Source organism: Penicillium solitum (assembly GCF_028829755.1).
Source record: "Penicillium solitum strain IBT 25940 chromosome Unknown utg000001l_segment0_segment0, whole genome shotgun sequence".
Classification (NCBI taxonomy): domain Eukaryota; kingdom Fungi; phylum Ascomycota; class Eurotiomycetes; order Eurotiales; family Aspergillaceae; genus Penicillium; species Penicillium solitum.
The window spans coordinates 4,300,422-4,316,324 of NW_027072121.1; the positions used below are offsets into that span (position 1 = coordinate 4,300,422).

At 48.5% G+C, this 15,903-nt stretch overlaps 8 protein-coding genes across 8 annotated transcripts; 4 read left to right on the plus strand and 4 right to left on the minus strand.

Moving 5' to 3' along the window:
• Positions 1–124: 124 nt before the first annotated feature.
• N7455_001645 (uncharacterized protein) lies at positions 125–829 on the plus strand (the record flags this gene model as incomplete). Its single annotated transcript, XM_065604045.1, has 2 exons — positions 125–141; positions 205–829. 2 exons carry the CDS (start codon positions 125–127, stop codon positions 827–829), a joined length of 642 nt encoding a protein of 213 aa, XP_065462536.1.
• Positions 830–2,479: 1,650 nt separating this feature from the next.
• On the minus strand, positions 2,480–3,155 carry N7455_001646 (uncharacterized protein; the record flags this gene model as incomplete). The annotated part of the gene is made up of 2 exons (XM_040951506.1): positions 2,480–2,568; positions 2,759–3,155. 2 exons carry the CDS (start codon positions 3,153–3,155, stop codon positions 2,480–2,482), a joined length of 486 nt encoding a protein of 161 aa, XP_040818151.1.
• Positions 3,156–3,246: 91 nt separating this feature from the next.
• Positions 3,247–3,641, minus strand: N7455_001647 (uncharacterized protein; the record flags this gene model as incomplete). Its single annotated transcript, XM_065604046.1, has 2 exons — positions 3,247–3,422; positions 3,452–3,641. The coding sequence occupies 2 exons, from the start codon at positions 3,639–3,641 to the stop codon at positions 3,247–3,249; spliced, it is 366 nt and encodes a 121-aa protein (XP_065462537.1).
• Positions 3,642–6,559: 2,918 nt separating this feature from the next.
• Positions 6,560–8,728, plus strand: N7455_001648 (uncharacterized protein; the record flags this gene model as incomplete). Its single annotated transcript, XM_040951642.2, has 1 exon — positions 6,560–8,728. One exon carries the CDS (start codon positions 6,560–6,562, stop codon positions 8,726–8,728), a length of 2,169 nt encoding a protein of 722 aa, XP_040817838.2.
• A 205-nt stretch (positions 8,729–8,933) lies between these two features.
• Positions 8,934–9,691, minus strand: N7455_001649 (mitochondrial 54S ribosomal protein mL60). Its single transcript, XM_040950921.2, has 3 exons — positions 9,605–9,691; positions 9,304–9,533; positions 8,934–9,208 (listed from the first exon to the last, which is right to left on the minus strand). The coding sequence occupies exons 1-3, from the start codon at positions 9,643–9,645 to the stop codon at positions 9,156–9,158; spliced, it is 324 nt and encodes a 107-aa protein (XP_040817758.1). The 5' UTR covers positions 9,646–9,691; the 3' UTR covers positions 8,934–9,155.
• A 466-nt stretch (positions 9,692–10,157) lies between these two features.
• On the plus strand, positions 10,158–11,426 carry N7455_001650 (tafazzin; the record flags this gene model as incomplete). The annotated part of the gene is made up of 4 exons (XM_040951124.2): positions 10,158–10,293; positions 10,359–10,377; positions 10,460–10,552; positions 10,613–11,426. The coding sequence occupies 4 exons, from the start codon at positions 10,158–10,160 to the stop codon at positions 11,424–11,426; spliced, it is 1,062 nt and encodes a 353-aa protein (XP_040818048.2).
• A 263-nt stretch (positions 11,427–11,689) lies between these two features.
• Positions 11,690–13,330, plus strand: N7455_001651 (uncharacterized protein; the record flags this gene model as incomplete). The annotated part of the gene is made up of 1 exon (XM_040951133.2): positions 11,690–13,330. The coding sequence occupies one exon, from the start codon at positions 11,690–11,692 to the stop codon at positions 13,328–13,330; it is 1,641 nt and encodes a 546-aa protein (XP_040817553.2).
• A 166-nt stretch (positions 13,331–13,496) lies between these two features.
• dbp9 (ATP-dependent DNA/RNA helicase) lies at positions 13,497–15,520 on the minus strand (the record flags this gene model as incomplete). Its single annotated transcript, XM_040951672.2, has 4 exons — positions 13,497–14,583; positions 14,640–15,118; positions 15,179–15,255; positions 15,310–15,520. The coding sequence occupies 4 exons, from the start codon at positions 15,518–15,520 to the stop codon at positions 13,497–13,499; spliced, it is 1,854 nt and encodes a 617-aa protein (XP_040818159.2).
• Positions 15,521–15,903: the final 383 nt, after the last annotated feature.

A 15,903-nucleotide genomic window follows, 5' to 3' on the forward strand; every position in this document is an offset into this window, starting at 1 on the left:
AGTAAGCGGTTCTATTAGCCCTGGAGGAGCCCATATATATACAGTAGGCCCCTTGCTCATCTTCACTTTCTTACATTACCACTCCCCCCCCCCTCCTTCAGCAAGGCGCCTATCATGTCTCAAGATGCATATCTCCCAAATGTAAGCTGTATTCTCTGAACTTGACAAAGGATGAATGGCCTAAGCTTACGTAGAGATAGACAGTCTATCTAGACGGCGTGAGCCCATCACTGCGCGAACGCGGAAGACTTTGGATCAACGACGTCAGACAGTTCACCGCCTCGAGACTGAGCCATCCTCATGTCACAATGCCTTACTAGCGAATGTGAACTCCGTTATTGTTAAGCAGCAGAAGGACGGATGGATTGCCGAGTTTCAGCGTGAGAAGGAAGCTTACAAGAGATTGGGGAATCTTCAAGGAACAATCATACCGAGACTTTTTGGCGAAGGCTCCCTCAACGGGATTCCTGCACTTATTCTATCAGAGGTTTCTGGTTCTACACTATATGAACTCGCTCGCAATAATGCCAAAGTTTCAGAAGATATATTGAAGAGTCAACTTCAAATGGTTTTTTCCGTTCTTCAAAAGCATGGCGTGGAGTATGGAGACCTAAGACCGGAGAACTTCTTACTTTGCGACAACGGAAAAATTGTGATTTTGGATCTCGAGGATGTTTCTTTCCCAAGGGAAACTGGGGAAGCACTATCTTTGGAGGACTCCGGCTATCTGGGCGATGCTAGCTACGTGATGAGCAAATTTAGAGATATCAGAAACCCAAACCGTCCTTCATCGCCTGTTCCATTTCTACAGGTACCGGGTAATGAATAAGAAAAGAGATAGTATCTTGGATCAGATATAGTGCCTAAACCTTGTCGAGGTAGTTGTTATATCGTGACCTAAGTATTGGGGAAGTAGACGGCGAGGGTACAATTTGTGAAGCAAACAAAATTATTGGCACTTGGAAACCAGAACAGGCGAGAGTAATGTGCCGGAGCATGTTGAGATTTTTATCAGGTATACTATCAGAGCACAAAATGATATGCTAGAAGCGTTTATCGAGTCTTCTTGTAATTGACACACTTCCACGCCGTTCCTTCGTTTTAGGGCACTTTATGCGTACGACTGCATGTTCTAATTAGCTCCTATTAATACTAAGCCTTTTAAATTCTAGAAAGAGTATTAAGATCGCTTTCCTATTATTACTATATTTTTATAAAATATTCTGTGAGCCTGACTCTAAGTGTGACGGCTAAGATAGGAAAGCTCTACCCGGCAGAGGAAATATGTTACGTACAGTGACCCAGGTAAGTAATCAGTACTTTGTTATAAGAGCAGCTCAAGCAACAAAGTCAAGTACCGGATACTTGTATCGTCCTGAAATAAAGGAGTATACCCCTAAATGCGTACCACAACTGACCAGACCATATTAAGTCAAACATTCATCTATTCGAAACCAGACAACAGCCAAGTCCCCGCCATCTACCCCACTAATACATGGGTTTGATGACTTTTTTATATTGTGGCACTACTTACTACTATCTCGGGAGGCACAGGCGAAATATTCACACAAAAAAAAATCATTGCCCACTATTTACAAGGATCTCACCTTACTAGATTAGGAAGTGGATCTTTCTAATATAGATAAGGTACAATTATCCGAATGCGTGAACTGGATATGTATGTAGGTGCATTTGCCCCGCTTATGCGTACTTTCTACCCAAAGTCTTTGAATATATTAGGCCAAACAGTAATCCGTAGTGTTAGCTGGCTCCATTCTGTTACTGTGGTCCCACCCAGCACATCCACCTGCTGCTCACAGACAGAAAGTGGTTAGAGATGTCTCAGGCCCTATATTGGAAATTAAGGCACTGTATTATGTTGAATGGTCTTCTCATCCCAAGCATTATCTGAAGGGGTATCATGATATAATCAGACTAGTAGTGAGTTCACTCGAAACGAGAACACCCTACTACGTGATTATTATGACCCGGAGAAGAACCTCTGACGTTATGCGAGGTCGGGATTCGGGGTTTGCCAAAGGCCGGTGATCATAGAACTGGGAAGGATAATGGAGACAACCCGGAGTGGAGTGCCTTCATATAAATCCTGATTATATCTCCCGCTAAATTAAAAAAAAAAAAAAAAACTCCGCCGGCATTAACATTTGAGTCTGCTTCGGTTAGTGTATGCGCTAATAGTTACGGAATAGAGGAAACCCCATCCGAGAACAGGGATAGGCGACGCTAAAAACAATGCAATGGGTAGTATGCATGCAAAAATTATTCAAGAAAAAGTGGATATAGACCGCTCGAAACTAGTTGATGGATTTGCATTTGTTCGAAAGAAACTTATTACTTTCCTCCCGTGGCAAAAAAAAAAAAAAAAAATTAACCTTCCAAGGTTCCAGTGTAGCTTAAACATGAATAACGCCGGAGATCCGCCGAAGCAAAAAAAGGTAGAGTGCTATATATCCTTCAATCACGCGCGCTGCCACGCCGCAATATCCGCAGCGGAGATATCCAAATTTTCAGTCGTGAGCCGCTGAAGACGTGCCACCTGAGTGGGAGCTAGAGTTTTTGAGTATCAGCAAGAGTCCGAAAAGGGTGAGCAGGAGGGGCTAAATGTTGGCCCTAAAGGGAAAAAACTCCAAGGCGGGAGAGGGGCAGATCCAAAAAGAACGGGGCAGAAGATGGGAAAGTGGAAAAGGTATCCGGAAGAAAGCAAAAAGGACCGAAGCAAGGAAAAGGATTGACCCACTTGGCCGTTGGGCAGCCGCACCGGCGTGCACATGGATGATCGTCGAATCAACATACTCCTTCGTTACAACGCCGTTGTACGAAGCTGCACTAAGCATCACCCGCAGCCGAAACTTGCCTGGCTGCGAGATAGTGAGTGGGCTGAGCTTTGCATATCCGCTCATTGCGTTATCGGTTCGGCTCCGCACGCTCGCCGTGAGATTCCCGCTCAAGCCGATGGCAGCTCCTGCGCCAGATTCATCACGGAGAGAGGCACTCACGACAAGGTGCTGCACATTTTGGGCGGGTGTCCCGATTGGGTTCACGGCAATGACTACTGGGATTGTGAAAGGGGAACCGGGTTGGGCGGCTGTTGGGGGAGTAGTCTCGAAGGACAGTGTGAATTCACGGCCGGCCATTTTTGTTTTTGTTTGACGGTATGGTGCTTGGGAACAGACGAGTGCCGTTGGATCACTTGATAGAAAAGAGTTTAAAGCTCGAAGATCTGCTTCAATGCAATTGAGGAGTAATGGGAGTAGAGAGATCGTGGAACCGTAACCGTGAAGTATAATCAAATAAGATTTGGATGGAAGAGAGGCAAGAAGAATAGGGAGAATGATTGGTGAGATGGATGAATATGAGAATCAGGTCAAGTATGAACGTGGCCGTACCCAGGGCTTCATATACTTCATGGCACTCGCCGAGAATCAATAACAGATATAATTTGGACCCATAACTTCAATTGTGTGGTAAGTCACGGCGGGGGCCACGGGAATGTCGCCACCATCCAAAAGTACACGGTTAGCCTGGACGAAGGTCGGTGACCAGGTACCTGGGACGGCCAAGGGAGCCACTATGCCCGCAGAACCAATATTTGTGAGCTCAATAAGAGGTCTGCTCGGCATACTGCAGGATCCTTGCAGTAACACGTTCCGGCAACGGAATCGAACAGTGGGGCGAGTGCGTACTGTGCATAGCAATTTCTTCCTATTTGGGATGATCGACGGGTACGCGTCCAAGTAAAATATCAGATGTGGAGCCCGTACAAGAGATCTCTGAGATCGAAGATGCACTGCATGAGATCTGAAGCTAGTGCCAGGATCGACCCCGGGTTCCCTCACGACAGGGTTCCACCATGATCTGTACAACCTAGAACTTCTGGTTTGGCCCTTTCGCCCACTACCCCGATGGGCCCGAGGTCGCCCATAGAAACCTGACAAAACTGACAGGAAAACGGCTTGACATGCATAATCGAGGTTCATGTGCGAGGATAGGAGTCGTGAATTGAGACACAGGACCTCAAAGCAAAGGGGGTGGTGCCTTGGGGCCTATTCTTTCAATAGTTCCGTGCACGGATCAAGCAGGTTCATGCCTAACGCTGTTTGGTCTCTATCGCAGCTTTGGTGCCTTGTTATTCGGCTCCTAGCATCTAGTGAGTCGCAAGTGTAATGCTTGGACCCTTATTGTTGGATGTGGCGTACCACTAGTATGCAAGTATCTCATCTTGGTCATGGTACATATGTTTGTTATGGAGGTACCTACCCCCACCCTAGAACATAGTTGGACATGATCCTCGAGTCGGGTGAATGGAGAACATCAGACCGCAATTGCTGCCTTTTTCTAGCCCCTTTAACCAGCAAAATGCAAGCCACACCCTAACGGTGAACTGTGGCGTTTTGTGGAGTCAAGTGGACACTCCCTTCGCCACTCGGAAACACCGACATGTCCCACTTCGAACTCCGAAAGCCTATTTTGTGCTATGAGAATTCTCGTTCTTTTCAAAATCTATCAGAATTTTCCACTTCTAACTATGTTGCCTAACGAAGATAGAAGAAGAGGCGTTGAATTATGGCGTAGGGTGATGTTGTGACAGCTGGGCGAACTAGGAGTTGACATCTTCCACAATGCACCTAGGCATGGTCAATGATCAGCCTCAATGGCCCCGGCCGAGACTCGGGTCATCTCCGAGATTCCATGTGTATGCCAGGGAACTAACTGCTTTAGGATCTGAGATAAACTCCACAAGAAGCTTGAACCATCTCCATGTGACCCTATCATATCCTTCAAGAGCTAGGCGATCGTCTCGACGATCTCTTCAATAATTTAAATCATTCCAGGCCCCGCCGCGACAAATAGCATAGTATCAGAAAATGGGATATTGTTTGCTTTTGGCGGTCCGAAACCCGTTGGGCAGAAGATTGTGACGCAGGCGCATGCAGAATAACCTTGGGAAAGTCTGATCCCAAGTACTGAGATGTAACGCAGTTGCGACTCCAGGGCTGACCACAAGAGAAAGCTAATCATCAAATTAATCTGAAAATAAACGTATCAGAACCGGAAATGATAATACCCAACGGATATGCGGAACCTGAAGCCCAACAAAAAGCAAAATCAAGTAAGACAAAGACGCAACCTTCTTTCGAAAGTCAATAGTCTGCACCGCCACCGTATCAGCCGTAAGTGGCTCGAGCGTGGCTCAAGAGTGGCTGGTTTGTAGCGAGAGCTGCAAGGAGTGGCTGACTCGGTGTGGCTGTGGATCAGGCTCTTTCCTAATTTGGTAGGTGGGGATGGACCCAGAGTTCCTCCCTCGGGTCGCGTATCATTTCATAGGTTCTCGTCTTAGATCCATTTTGCCGATCTTCAAGATCGGGTACAAGGGCTAGAATGTGAAAGTGAGTCTGATATGTCGTTTGATATTCAAATTTGAGACTCTCTTGGCGTCGCTACTACAGTGTTTTGCCACTCGAACGTATCTGCCTAAAGTTATATAGGAGCTAGACGAGGCGGTAAAGAAGTGAACGTTTGTGATCCAGACCTTTGACGAACTATGCATATACGTATGTCGGTCAATCTACTATTGCTATCTAGCCGTCAGTGGAACCCAAAGTAGTAGGTGTACTCCGTAGATTCCGGCCAAAAAGTAGAGGATAAGTCACGTAGATGAAAAGCCCTGAATTAGGGAACATTGTCATTGAAACAGCAGCTTTCTCCACAAACTGATCGACAAGAGTCTTCGGTGGATAGCAACCACTACATTGTATCCCATGTCAACCCTGAAATATTATTTACCCGCGCGAACAGGTATTTGCATGTTGGTAGTATCTTTATTCTTCAAACATAATTCGACAGTGTTTGAAAAAGACCGATAAACCTATGATCCGATTGGATCTCTGCAAAGCTGACTGCATTGGTTCCTAGTCTCGAGGTCCTAGGGTTGGATAGGATACTTTCTGTTACGACAATGAACTTGTACTGACTAATAGTATTGGCCCAAGAAAGCTTGTTATATACGCTTCCACATATGAGAGTATGTATGATAGTGACCCGCTGCCAGAGAATGCATTGGACGGCAATAATTATTGGGGAAGAGAGTTAGAACATGCCGAGTGTGGTTCAATCCGAGGGTGCGATTTGGCTGGCAATATTAATCCCAAAGCCTGACACTGACTGTATTTCTTACGGCGAATAGTAAATATCGACGCTCTTGCTCGTTCTTGATGGGTCGTGAGTTGGATAAACTGCAAATAGTTATAGATAGATATGGAACCCCAGGCATTGTAGAACACTTCCCAACCGCTATGTAATATTTGCCATGACGTGTTCATTGCAGGAATAAACATTTATAAGAAATATGGCTGTGATGGAGGTATAAAATCCAAGTAGGATATGGTAGGAAAGTTCGGGGTGTGACTTGCTGCTTCCTCATCTTTCCAACATCTCCCATTTGCACACTACGAGAACACAGTCTTGACGACATTTTGTGCTCTATATCCTTGCGGATTCCTGGACTAATCCCTGGAGAGTATACCCAGGCTTCCATAAAATGGCGCCGCTGGCCACTCGACAGAGCCACTCCCTGGTTCCTGGTATCCCACGTCCCCCCAAACGACCTCCAAACACGGCAGTCAAAGTCCATAAGGAAATCGACCCCATGGTATTCTTTGAGCTATTCATCGGAACCATTGGAATATTCATACTTGCAGTCTTGTTTTGGAAGCTTGGGGGGTTCATCAGACGATTCAATCGAAACAAGGTGCTGAGAGAAGGCAAAAATACGAACACCCGGTACGCACGAACATGGTATGGCTGGGTCACGCGGCCGACACATGAGAGAAATAAAAGGGTAATTCATGACTTCTTCGTTGGAATTTGGAAGTCAGTGACGTGGAAATCGACTCGAGACGACTATAGTTGGATTTGGTGGGATCCTGGCGATGTGGAAAAGCAAAAGCATCGCCGAGAACCGAAAGGATTTCCTCGGCTACCGGATTGGCTCAAGAGCTATGATGATTTTCCCACCGCCGATGATATCTGGAATCCTTGTTCGCGACCCAAGTGTCATGGTGCGTTGAAGGACAGTGTTTCAATGCCCCAACCTGTTCCAGCGCCGGGCTCTGTGCGGCGGCAGCAAGCGCAAGAGGATATATCGGGATCAATCCTGCTACGGCAACCCACCTTGATCAATAACCAACCAGTTATCATTCGTTCGATTCTGGAGGAACTGCTCAGGGACCCAGTGCAGCCACACGATGGCAGTTCTGATCACCAACCCTCGTTCAATCCTTGCAAGAATGCAGCAAGGTCAGCTACTCGCACACCAGTGCCGTTCCGCCTGGTCCAATCATTACCATACAGACAGAATCAATCCTACCAGATCCGAGGATCGATCCCATGGCCGCGTGGTGAGGCATCGCAAGATATCTCATGTCAAATCCCATCTGTCGTGCAATATGAGGGTTTCCAATATGAGCTAGCGGAGCCAAGGAGCTCAATGCACACAAAACAACCTAGACCACTTGAGCGACATGGTGGTCACCGCAGATACCGTGGATGGTCAGCACGAATGCAGATGGGGCCAAAAGTGGCAGTCTTTGACAACATAGGGGATTCATCTGGCCCTCCCGGGACGCCAAGGACCGAATTGTTGGTCAGCTATGTCTCAGACTCGATATCTTCTCTTCGTGGGCATCCCAAGCGGCAGCAAAATAGCGCCGAAGGGCGGTTGCGTATCTCGGGAGATAGAACATCGCTCACTTCCAGACTCTTCATTGGAAATCAAGTTCTGCCCTCAAATGAACGGCGAAAATATACCAAAACTATCCAATGGAATTCGGCCCCAGCAATGTTCCGAGGGAAGGGGACCGATTCGAAAGCGAGGCCAGCACTGTCTGATGAATGGCGATTTAAATATGACCCCAAACGTCCTGCCCTCTCCCGTTGTCAAGGGAAACGTCCGGAAATAGACATCAGTCGATGTTCTGCAGATCAAATCCAGCTCAAAACAGGAGGCGCTGTCGATGAGTTGAGTGATTGGGAGGTCAGAATGATGGAGATGCTAGATCGAAAACTGTTATGGCTCTTCAATGAATTCACTCCAGGGCAAAAACCATACCATTTTGCCTTGCTAGCCAACCACTGGCTGAATAGAGAAACATGGATTGTTTTCGATCCTGTATCCAGAGTTCCTACTGATGCACGTCGGGCGCAGGGAGACCCACGTTTCAACGTTCCTTATCCAGAGCCGGCTTTCAGCCCCAGACCAAAGTACCCTGCGTCCAACCCAAAACGCGCGCAGACTCCTCGTATCGACTCTTGGCGGGCCGCAGTGAACAAGCAGCGGAAGGTATCTGGTATACGAGACGCCATTCGCACTGTTACACTGTATGATGAATCGGCTGAGGAACCGCCAGATGGTCATATCGATCCAGGCTGCTGGGTTTTGCCGAAACCGCCTCAAGGCTTTGAAATGTCCACTGCGCAGAAGAACGCCTGGTATGAAGGAGGGGCAGGCTGGCAAGAGAAGCTTGATGATTGGCAGCAAGTCCACCGGGGATATCGCCTCCACAAAGCCCTCCACGAAGGCCGAGTCAATCGGGGCAGGGTCAAGGAAGTAGCCGCTCAAGTCAACAAGTGCTGTCGTACTGCGTCCGAAAAACTGATCCCAAGCTATGATCTCGGGAAAAAAACAACTCCAAATATCCTTGTCTCATGATTCTTCACGATCTCGTGGCTTTTCACAACAGTCACTTATGTTCATTTTGTCTTGCCCTACATGTCACTTACTCAAGTTTCGCACTCCACACTCACTTGAAACCCACTCAGTATATCCGTCACTTCCGGTGCATTACGCTCACTGCCACCATGTCTGTCGCTGCATTTATATCATTAGTATACCCCGGGAATACCGGAACCGAACACAAATAGATATCCTTGCCAAAATGCATTTGAATTGAAAGCCTGATCTAAGCGCTGGGGTAATCATGGAACATTGTAAGCCACCATCCTCTTCAGAGCGGCCGCGCTGCAAATTCCAAAAAGCCAAAACTCCGGTTGTCCATATGTTGTTTTTCGCTCCGACAAGTCCCCCGTCAGAGTCGAGTTTCGGATGTATAGTACATGTGCGGGGGATAAAGATCCGTTTAGAAACCGGGAGGGTTGACACGTTGGCTCACACGAGTCCACTTGGGCAGCTCTGAGGGTAAAGAAAGTGGTTAGCTCAGCCGATCCAAATAGTAATGAATACGAATTGGTGTGAATATGGGAAATAGAAGCGGGACGAGAACATACTGTGAATGCTCTTCCGGTAGCTCTTCTCCTTCTTATCGAAGAGGGTGTACTTGTCCTTTGGCAGCATTTCCTCCTCGCGGGGCATCTCCGCAAACCACCGGCTCACAGCCTTGGAGGTCTGACCATTGCGCTCGAGTGCGGCACTGACGGTGTCGACGACGCGGTCCACGGAGCGCAGGCGCTTGCGCTGGCGTGCCTTCTGGGGAGAGGAGAGACGCCACGGGGTCTTCCTATTATTTGGGAAGGATGTTAGCTTGGGTTCGTATAATTGGGACTGTTGTGGAAAGGGCCCAAAACGCACCAGAGAAGACCGCCAAATAGTGCTTGGGTTGATTTGAACATCGTTGGTTGTTGGTGCTGTCAGGGTGTAGCCGGGAGAAAATCGTGCTCGGAGTCGGGAGTGTAATTGGTCCGTGCGCTGGATGTATACAAAAAGCTACTGATTGGAATGTGCCATTTACTAATTGATACAGTTGATATAGGGAGACTGGAAAGTGGTTGTAACTTAGATAGTGAGATTAATTGTTCATCTTAAATTATACATAGTCATTATTATTGAACAAAATATGGTAATGCTGACCTCTGGTGATGTACTGCGAATGGTTACCCCAACCAAAATCATGTGATTTCGGGAATCTGTCGATTTCCAGGGACGCGATATTTTTCTACAACTTCACTCGAGTCAATTACACTGCTCTTCGGAGAACATACTCCTTTCCAAGCTACTATTAGCTTGTGTAAAGCTTCTTTTTGTTCATGGATTGTGTATAGCAGTTTTACACCATCCATCATGGACTTGAGCGCAACGGCGGAGTCCCCCGTCCCTCCCTTGGAGGGCTTTATCGAACACAACAATGTGGGGAGTGGCGGGTCTATGTCGCGGTTTCCTTTCAGTTTTCTGTCATGCAGAATGTCATGGGAAAGAGGCATTCACGGAGCTGTTAGACTCTCGGCATGACGTTTCGCAACGGACGCGAGGATTGATTACAGGTATGCCAGGACACAGCAAATTTCATTAGACCAGTGCAGTTGCTAATTAATTTATCTGAAAATAGTATCCAATCACATCAGTGTGTACGTGCCTCCAACAGCCTCGGATCGAGACAAATCCATACTCCAAAATGTGAAGATGGCTGACATTGCGCCGGAATACCAGAATGGATGACCCATTACTATGGGGGATTTTGCCTCCGCGATTTTGGAACAAGCGATGGTCTTTCGGGAGCTACGATATTTGTTACCAGACAAGGTATTTACGAGTTTACCCAAATGCTTCTTCCTTGGTTTGTTTTGCTGACCGTAATCGCAGACCACTGTCACTCTTCTTCACTATGGGACAGGTCCTGCCCACCCACCGTTCCGCACATTCTACATTCGGTGGTCTAGCTCAACCCGCTATGACCGAGGCTATTCGTTTGTTATCGAAGGGTCCTTTCCCCGTTGACCACCACCGCGCCGCACCTGAACGTCAACGCTGGAGCTGGCACAACGTCTGTGTCGATCCCTTCTCGGACCTCTCAGTCGCCTACACAACCGATGGAAAGGACTCACACCTCGCACCTACCGCATACTCCTGCAACTCGAATTCCTGGGTCCATATTTTCCCTGAAGGCAAGATTCACCAGTCACCACGAAAGACCATGCGCTATTTCAAGTGGGGAATTGCACGGCTCATCCTAGAACCCAAAGAATGTCCGGATGTGGTTCCAATGTGGATTGAAGGCTTCGACAATGTCATGCACGAGAGTCGCGAATTCCCGCGATTCCTTCCTCGGCCTGGTAAAGATGTTAGCGTTACCTTTGGCTCCAAGGTGGACTCGGATGCTGTATTCGGAGAAATGAGATCTCGGTGGCAGAAGTTGAAAGCAAAGGTCGAAAAGGCCTATCCCGATTCCCGGGATCTGCCCCTGGGTGTGCTAAGTGATGAACTGTTGAATGATAAAGAAGCTGTCGAGCTGCGCAAAGAGGTCACCCTGAAGATCAGGAACCTTGTCTTGGACGTTCGCCGATCGCGCGGATTGCCCGATGAGGATCCGAAAGAAGGCTTGGTGGATACCTGGCTAGAGGAGGGTGCTAAGCGTGAGGGTCATATGAAGGACGATTCCTGGGTTCGGGATATCTGAGCCCGTGTGCATAGATTGTATAACATTGTATAGATTTGGTTATGGCAACAATGAGTCACAAGCATTGACTCACTTTCTGCCTAATTATGAGCAATAGTGATTCATAGGTGCGGACCTTTCCGCCTGTCTTGTAAGCCCTAAATGTCAGCGTCTTGCGCTATACCCCGTCAGGCAAAAGGATCAAATGTGGGGGCGATAATCGATAAGCGATAAAGGCGGGAAAGCATCCCGGATACACTTCACTTCGTCAAACACGCAGCTCGATGCCCAAAAAGCACCAGCGGTTTCACGCAAAGCCAACAAACGTAGCACATCACAGCCTTGCACCATCTGGGTCTCGTCATGATGGCGGGTCTGGGGTACAAGGCTCCGCGTCAGCGACGTCAGTCAACGACTTAATCAGTCACCTCCGCCGTACACAGATCCCTAGTGCTTCCTCGGATGATCCCCCAAGCTCGCAACGTGCTCACCGCTCATTTGTGGCCTCACGCTCAGTTCATCCATCTCTTCGAGATGTTCTCGAGCTCCCTGCAACTGCGCCGCCGCGACCTCGCCCCGGTCCTCGTCGCACGATATTCGGGGTTCGTCCAACTCGGCCAACTGTCGGGCCTCCGCCGCCTGCGAGTTGGCTCTCCGGAAACATGGATTTAGCAAGAGATCAAGGATTGCATAACCAGATACCGGAAGTCTTAGAAGAAGAAATCCACCGGCTGACCCGCCTCCAAGGGCCGCTGTTTCCGGACCACAGGAGCCTGGTACATCTGATGCTGAAATCTATGGCTTTAAACTGGGCTTGGCATGTTGAATATGATGGCCCTTTTCTGTCGCAACTTCCAAATCATCTCAAGGAACTGCTGCTGAGTTATGTTGCTGTCTACGCAAGAGGGTCGCCTCTGAGGGGTTACATGAAAGGGCTTAAACCGCTCTTTTTGACCCGACAGGATCAGGATCAAATTGAAAAGGAGAACCCGGGTTTCAACGAGTCGGGAGTTGTTGATGCGGACTCCAAAATCGTGCGATTGGATCTGGGAAATGCTCTGGGAAACTGGATAACTTTGAGGCAGCTCACAAACGAGATGCTCTTATCGCCAACTCCAGCCATAGGTGTACCAGGCGAGGAAACAGAGGAGGCTGTCCCAGCTTCGTGGGATGAAGCTGTTCACAATGGCAGAGGGGAAGCTACGCTTGACCATCATCCAGCTCCGTCCATACCCAAAACCATTGCGCAGACCCTACGCTTCCCCGAACTCCGCGCCTTATCCCTAGCGCACCCGAAACGCAGTGCTGCAAGCTGGACCAGTCTTCTCAACCTACTAGGGAACTTGCCAACCCTCACTCATCTCTCGCTCGCCCATTGGCCTATACCGTGCCGGAATCCACGTGCTGCCACTGCTCGTATTCGCGACTCGGCGGCCCGCTTCTTGACCCCGGATGCCCTTGACAACAACTGGGCCGAAGCTGCGAGTATTCTTCGTCAGCTCTCCCGTTCCACCTACTGCCTGAAATGGTTGGACCTCGAGGGCTGCGGCGAATGGCTACCAGCCTTGAAATGGGTTGGTGAAGACCCAGATGGGTTCCCACAAAATCCTGATAATGTTGGCCCAGAGTGGAACGGATCTTGGAGAGATGTCGAATGGCTTGGGATCAGCCCTGGCTTTATGGATTCGACGAAGTCTCACGACTCGTGTCATGTGCCGTGCCATGAAGTACCCACCCCGCAAACAAGCTCGTCGGATTCTTCTATCCATGCAACTCACCTTCAAAATGCGCGTGATGTGATGAGACACATTCGGCAAATACGGAGGGGCAGGAAATGGCTTGAAATCGAGATTGGGTTAGGGTTGGAAGACGTTGAACCTGAGATAATTAGATTGCCTGATGGGCAGGAATTGTCGGTTTATTAGTCTGCCTATGTATGTACACGATGAAATAGATAGAACGTACATCACTGTACCGAGCAGAAAACATCCTACGCTTGTAATGAAAAACGCAAATTGAAACTATTTTATTCATGTCTGACTATACAATGGTATCCGGACAAAACGCCCGCAGATTTTAAACTATGCAAAACTATTTCTTGGAACGATTAAACGTCTTCAGGGGGTCAACCTTCCCACCAGACTTGCCACGAGCACGGTTGCGATCTCTCGCCTTGCGGATGCGATTCTGCTTCGACTTCGTGAACCCAACGAACCCAACACTCTCCTTCGAGAGACCCTTACGTCCCTTAGCAGGCATCAGGTAATCAGGCACATGCTTGAGATGCGCCTGGACACGCGCAGCGCGCAGCTCACCATCATGGCGCAGCTGGCGCAGTTCGTCGGGGTTTTCCTCGAAATGGCGCTTGAGCTTTTCGCTCTTGATCAGTTCCTGACGGATCTCACGTCCTCGTGCTTCTTGCACTGCGAGTCTGGTCACGGAGCGCAGGGCATCTGTCATACGGTACCGGAAGGCGTCGACTTGCGTCATCTCGAAGTGGTAGGGCTTGACTTCGTGACCGAGTTTGGTTTGCCGCTTGATGATCTTCGCGAGCATGGTCTCGTCGTGCTTTGTGCTGGGAATTGAGGTGGGTCGGTGCTTGCCGTGCTGCTCGGCGGGGATAACGAAGGAGAGGGCCATTCCTGCTTTGCCAGCGCGGCCGGTACGTCCGATGCGGTGGGTGTAGGATTTGGAGCTGGTGGGGAGATCGAAGTTGAGGACGCAGGCGACGTTTTGGAAATCGATGCCGCGAGCAATGCTGTAGTCCTTTTCTTTGCTGGTCATCTTGCGGCGCTTCTTGGTTTCCGGCTTCTTTCCCTTTCCGCTTTCATCGACTGCCTCTTCATCCTCGCTGCTTCCCATCTCTTCCTTTGCTTCCTCTTCGTCTGCCTCCTTGACTTCACGCGACTTCTTCGATTTGGTCACTCCCAATACTGCTTGCTCGTCGGCCGCGACAATGATATCGTAAACGCCCTTGTTGAATTCTTCGACAACGTGGATTCGAGAATTGATGGGAAGTTCTGAGTTGAGGACACAGCTCTTAAGACCGAACTGTTCGAGGAAAAGCTTGACACGGTAGCATCGGTCGACGTCTGCTACGAAAATGATGACCTTGCCCTTGATCAACTGCAGTTTGAAGATAACGTATGTGAGAAGGAATTTCTCGTCTTCCGCGCATCTGTTGGGAGTTGAGTTAGCAACTGCTGAAATTACGGTTATAGCATATCGTCTTACCGAACAACAAACTGGCTGACACCAGCGCCCTTCTCTTCCGCCTCCTCTAGCTTAAGAATGACAGGGTTCCGGCAGTACAAGTCCTTCAATGTATCCACCTCCGAAGTGAGAGTAGCACTCATCAAGAATGTCTGCGCTCCTCGGGGGATGGCCTTGGAGAGAGCATTGATTTCCTCATCATATCCGTATGACAACACCAGATCCGCCTCGTCGATAACCAAATGGGTGATTTTATCGAGCGACAAAGCGGAGTTGTTAACATTGCTGTAAACTCGAGTAGGCGTCGAGACAACGATATCCGGGAAATCGGCCAGCATCGAGCGCTGAACTTCATCAGACACCTTCTGTGTTAGGTTGACTGAACGAATATCCTTTCCGCAGAAACTGGCGAAAGACGTAATCACTTTCTGGACCTGTTCTGCAAGCTCGCGAGTGGGGACAAGGATAAGAGCGGTTGTGGCTTTTGAGGAGGGATCGGCCTGTTTGTAGACAGTTAGATTACTTTCTATATGGAATACACATAGAGAGGGGGAACGAACAGTCTTCTGTTGGAGGATGGCTTGCAGGATTGGGAGGACATAGGCGGCGGTCTTGCCAGAGCCAGTTTTCGCACGGGCTATTTCTGTTAGTAATTGTCTTTTGATTCATCAATTCAAGAGGCTTGTCTCACCAAGAATGTCCTTTCCTTCCAGGGCGAGCGGAATCGCCTTCGACTGTACAAGAGTGGGTTTGGTGAACTTTTCTTTGATCAGGGCCTGGCGCAATCGAGGATCGAGATTGAGGGCTTCAAAGTCGAGTTCCTGGTCCTCAGCCCCAGCAGCCTCGGGCGATGGGACATCGTTTGCGTCCAACTTGCGTTTCATTGTGATTGTACTAGGCATTTGCTTGATCGAATCTGCGGAAGTTGAAACTTTTTCGGGAAGTTTTATCGGGCGGTGATATTATTGCGGGCGGTAAATTCCAACCTTGGAAGATTTTATGTTGACATAATCTGTGATGCCTCAGGCGGAAACTCCATGAACTACATAGTACAAATGATCGAGAAGAGTCTGTGAGTCTTCCAGACTTTGCTAGTATAATTACCACATAGTACTCGTACGTCTATATACTCTGTAATATCTCCTTTGGATATCCACGGACTTGTCATTTTTCGCGCCCTACCACCAGCCGAAAATATATCTCCGTAGTATAGATCCTGGTAGTTATATGTAGTATAGAAATGGATTTTCCCTAAATTACTATCAATAGATGAAATGTTCTTTTC

Bases quoted from the DNA above. Each gene is read 5' to 3' on its own strand.
- N7455_001649 (XM_040950921.2), bottom strand. From the start codon at position 9,645: ATGTTCAAATCAACCCAAGCACTATTTGGCGGTCTTCTCTG. The intron at 9,534-9,604 runs GTGCGTTTTGGG...CCCAAATAATAG, and splicing joins CTATTTGGCGGTCTTCTCTG to GAAGACCCCGTGGCGTCTCT. The intron at 9,209-9,303 runs GTATGTTCTCGT...CTTTACCCTCAG, and splicing joins CTACCGGAAGAGCATTCACA to AGCTGCCCAAGTGGACTCGT.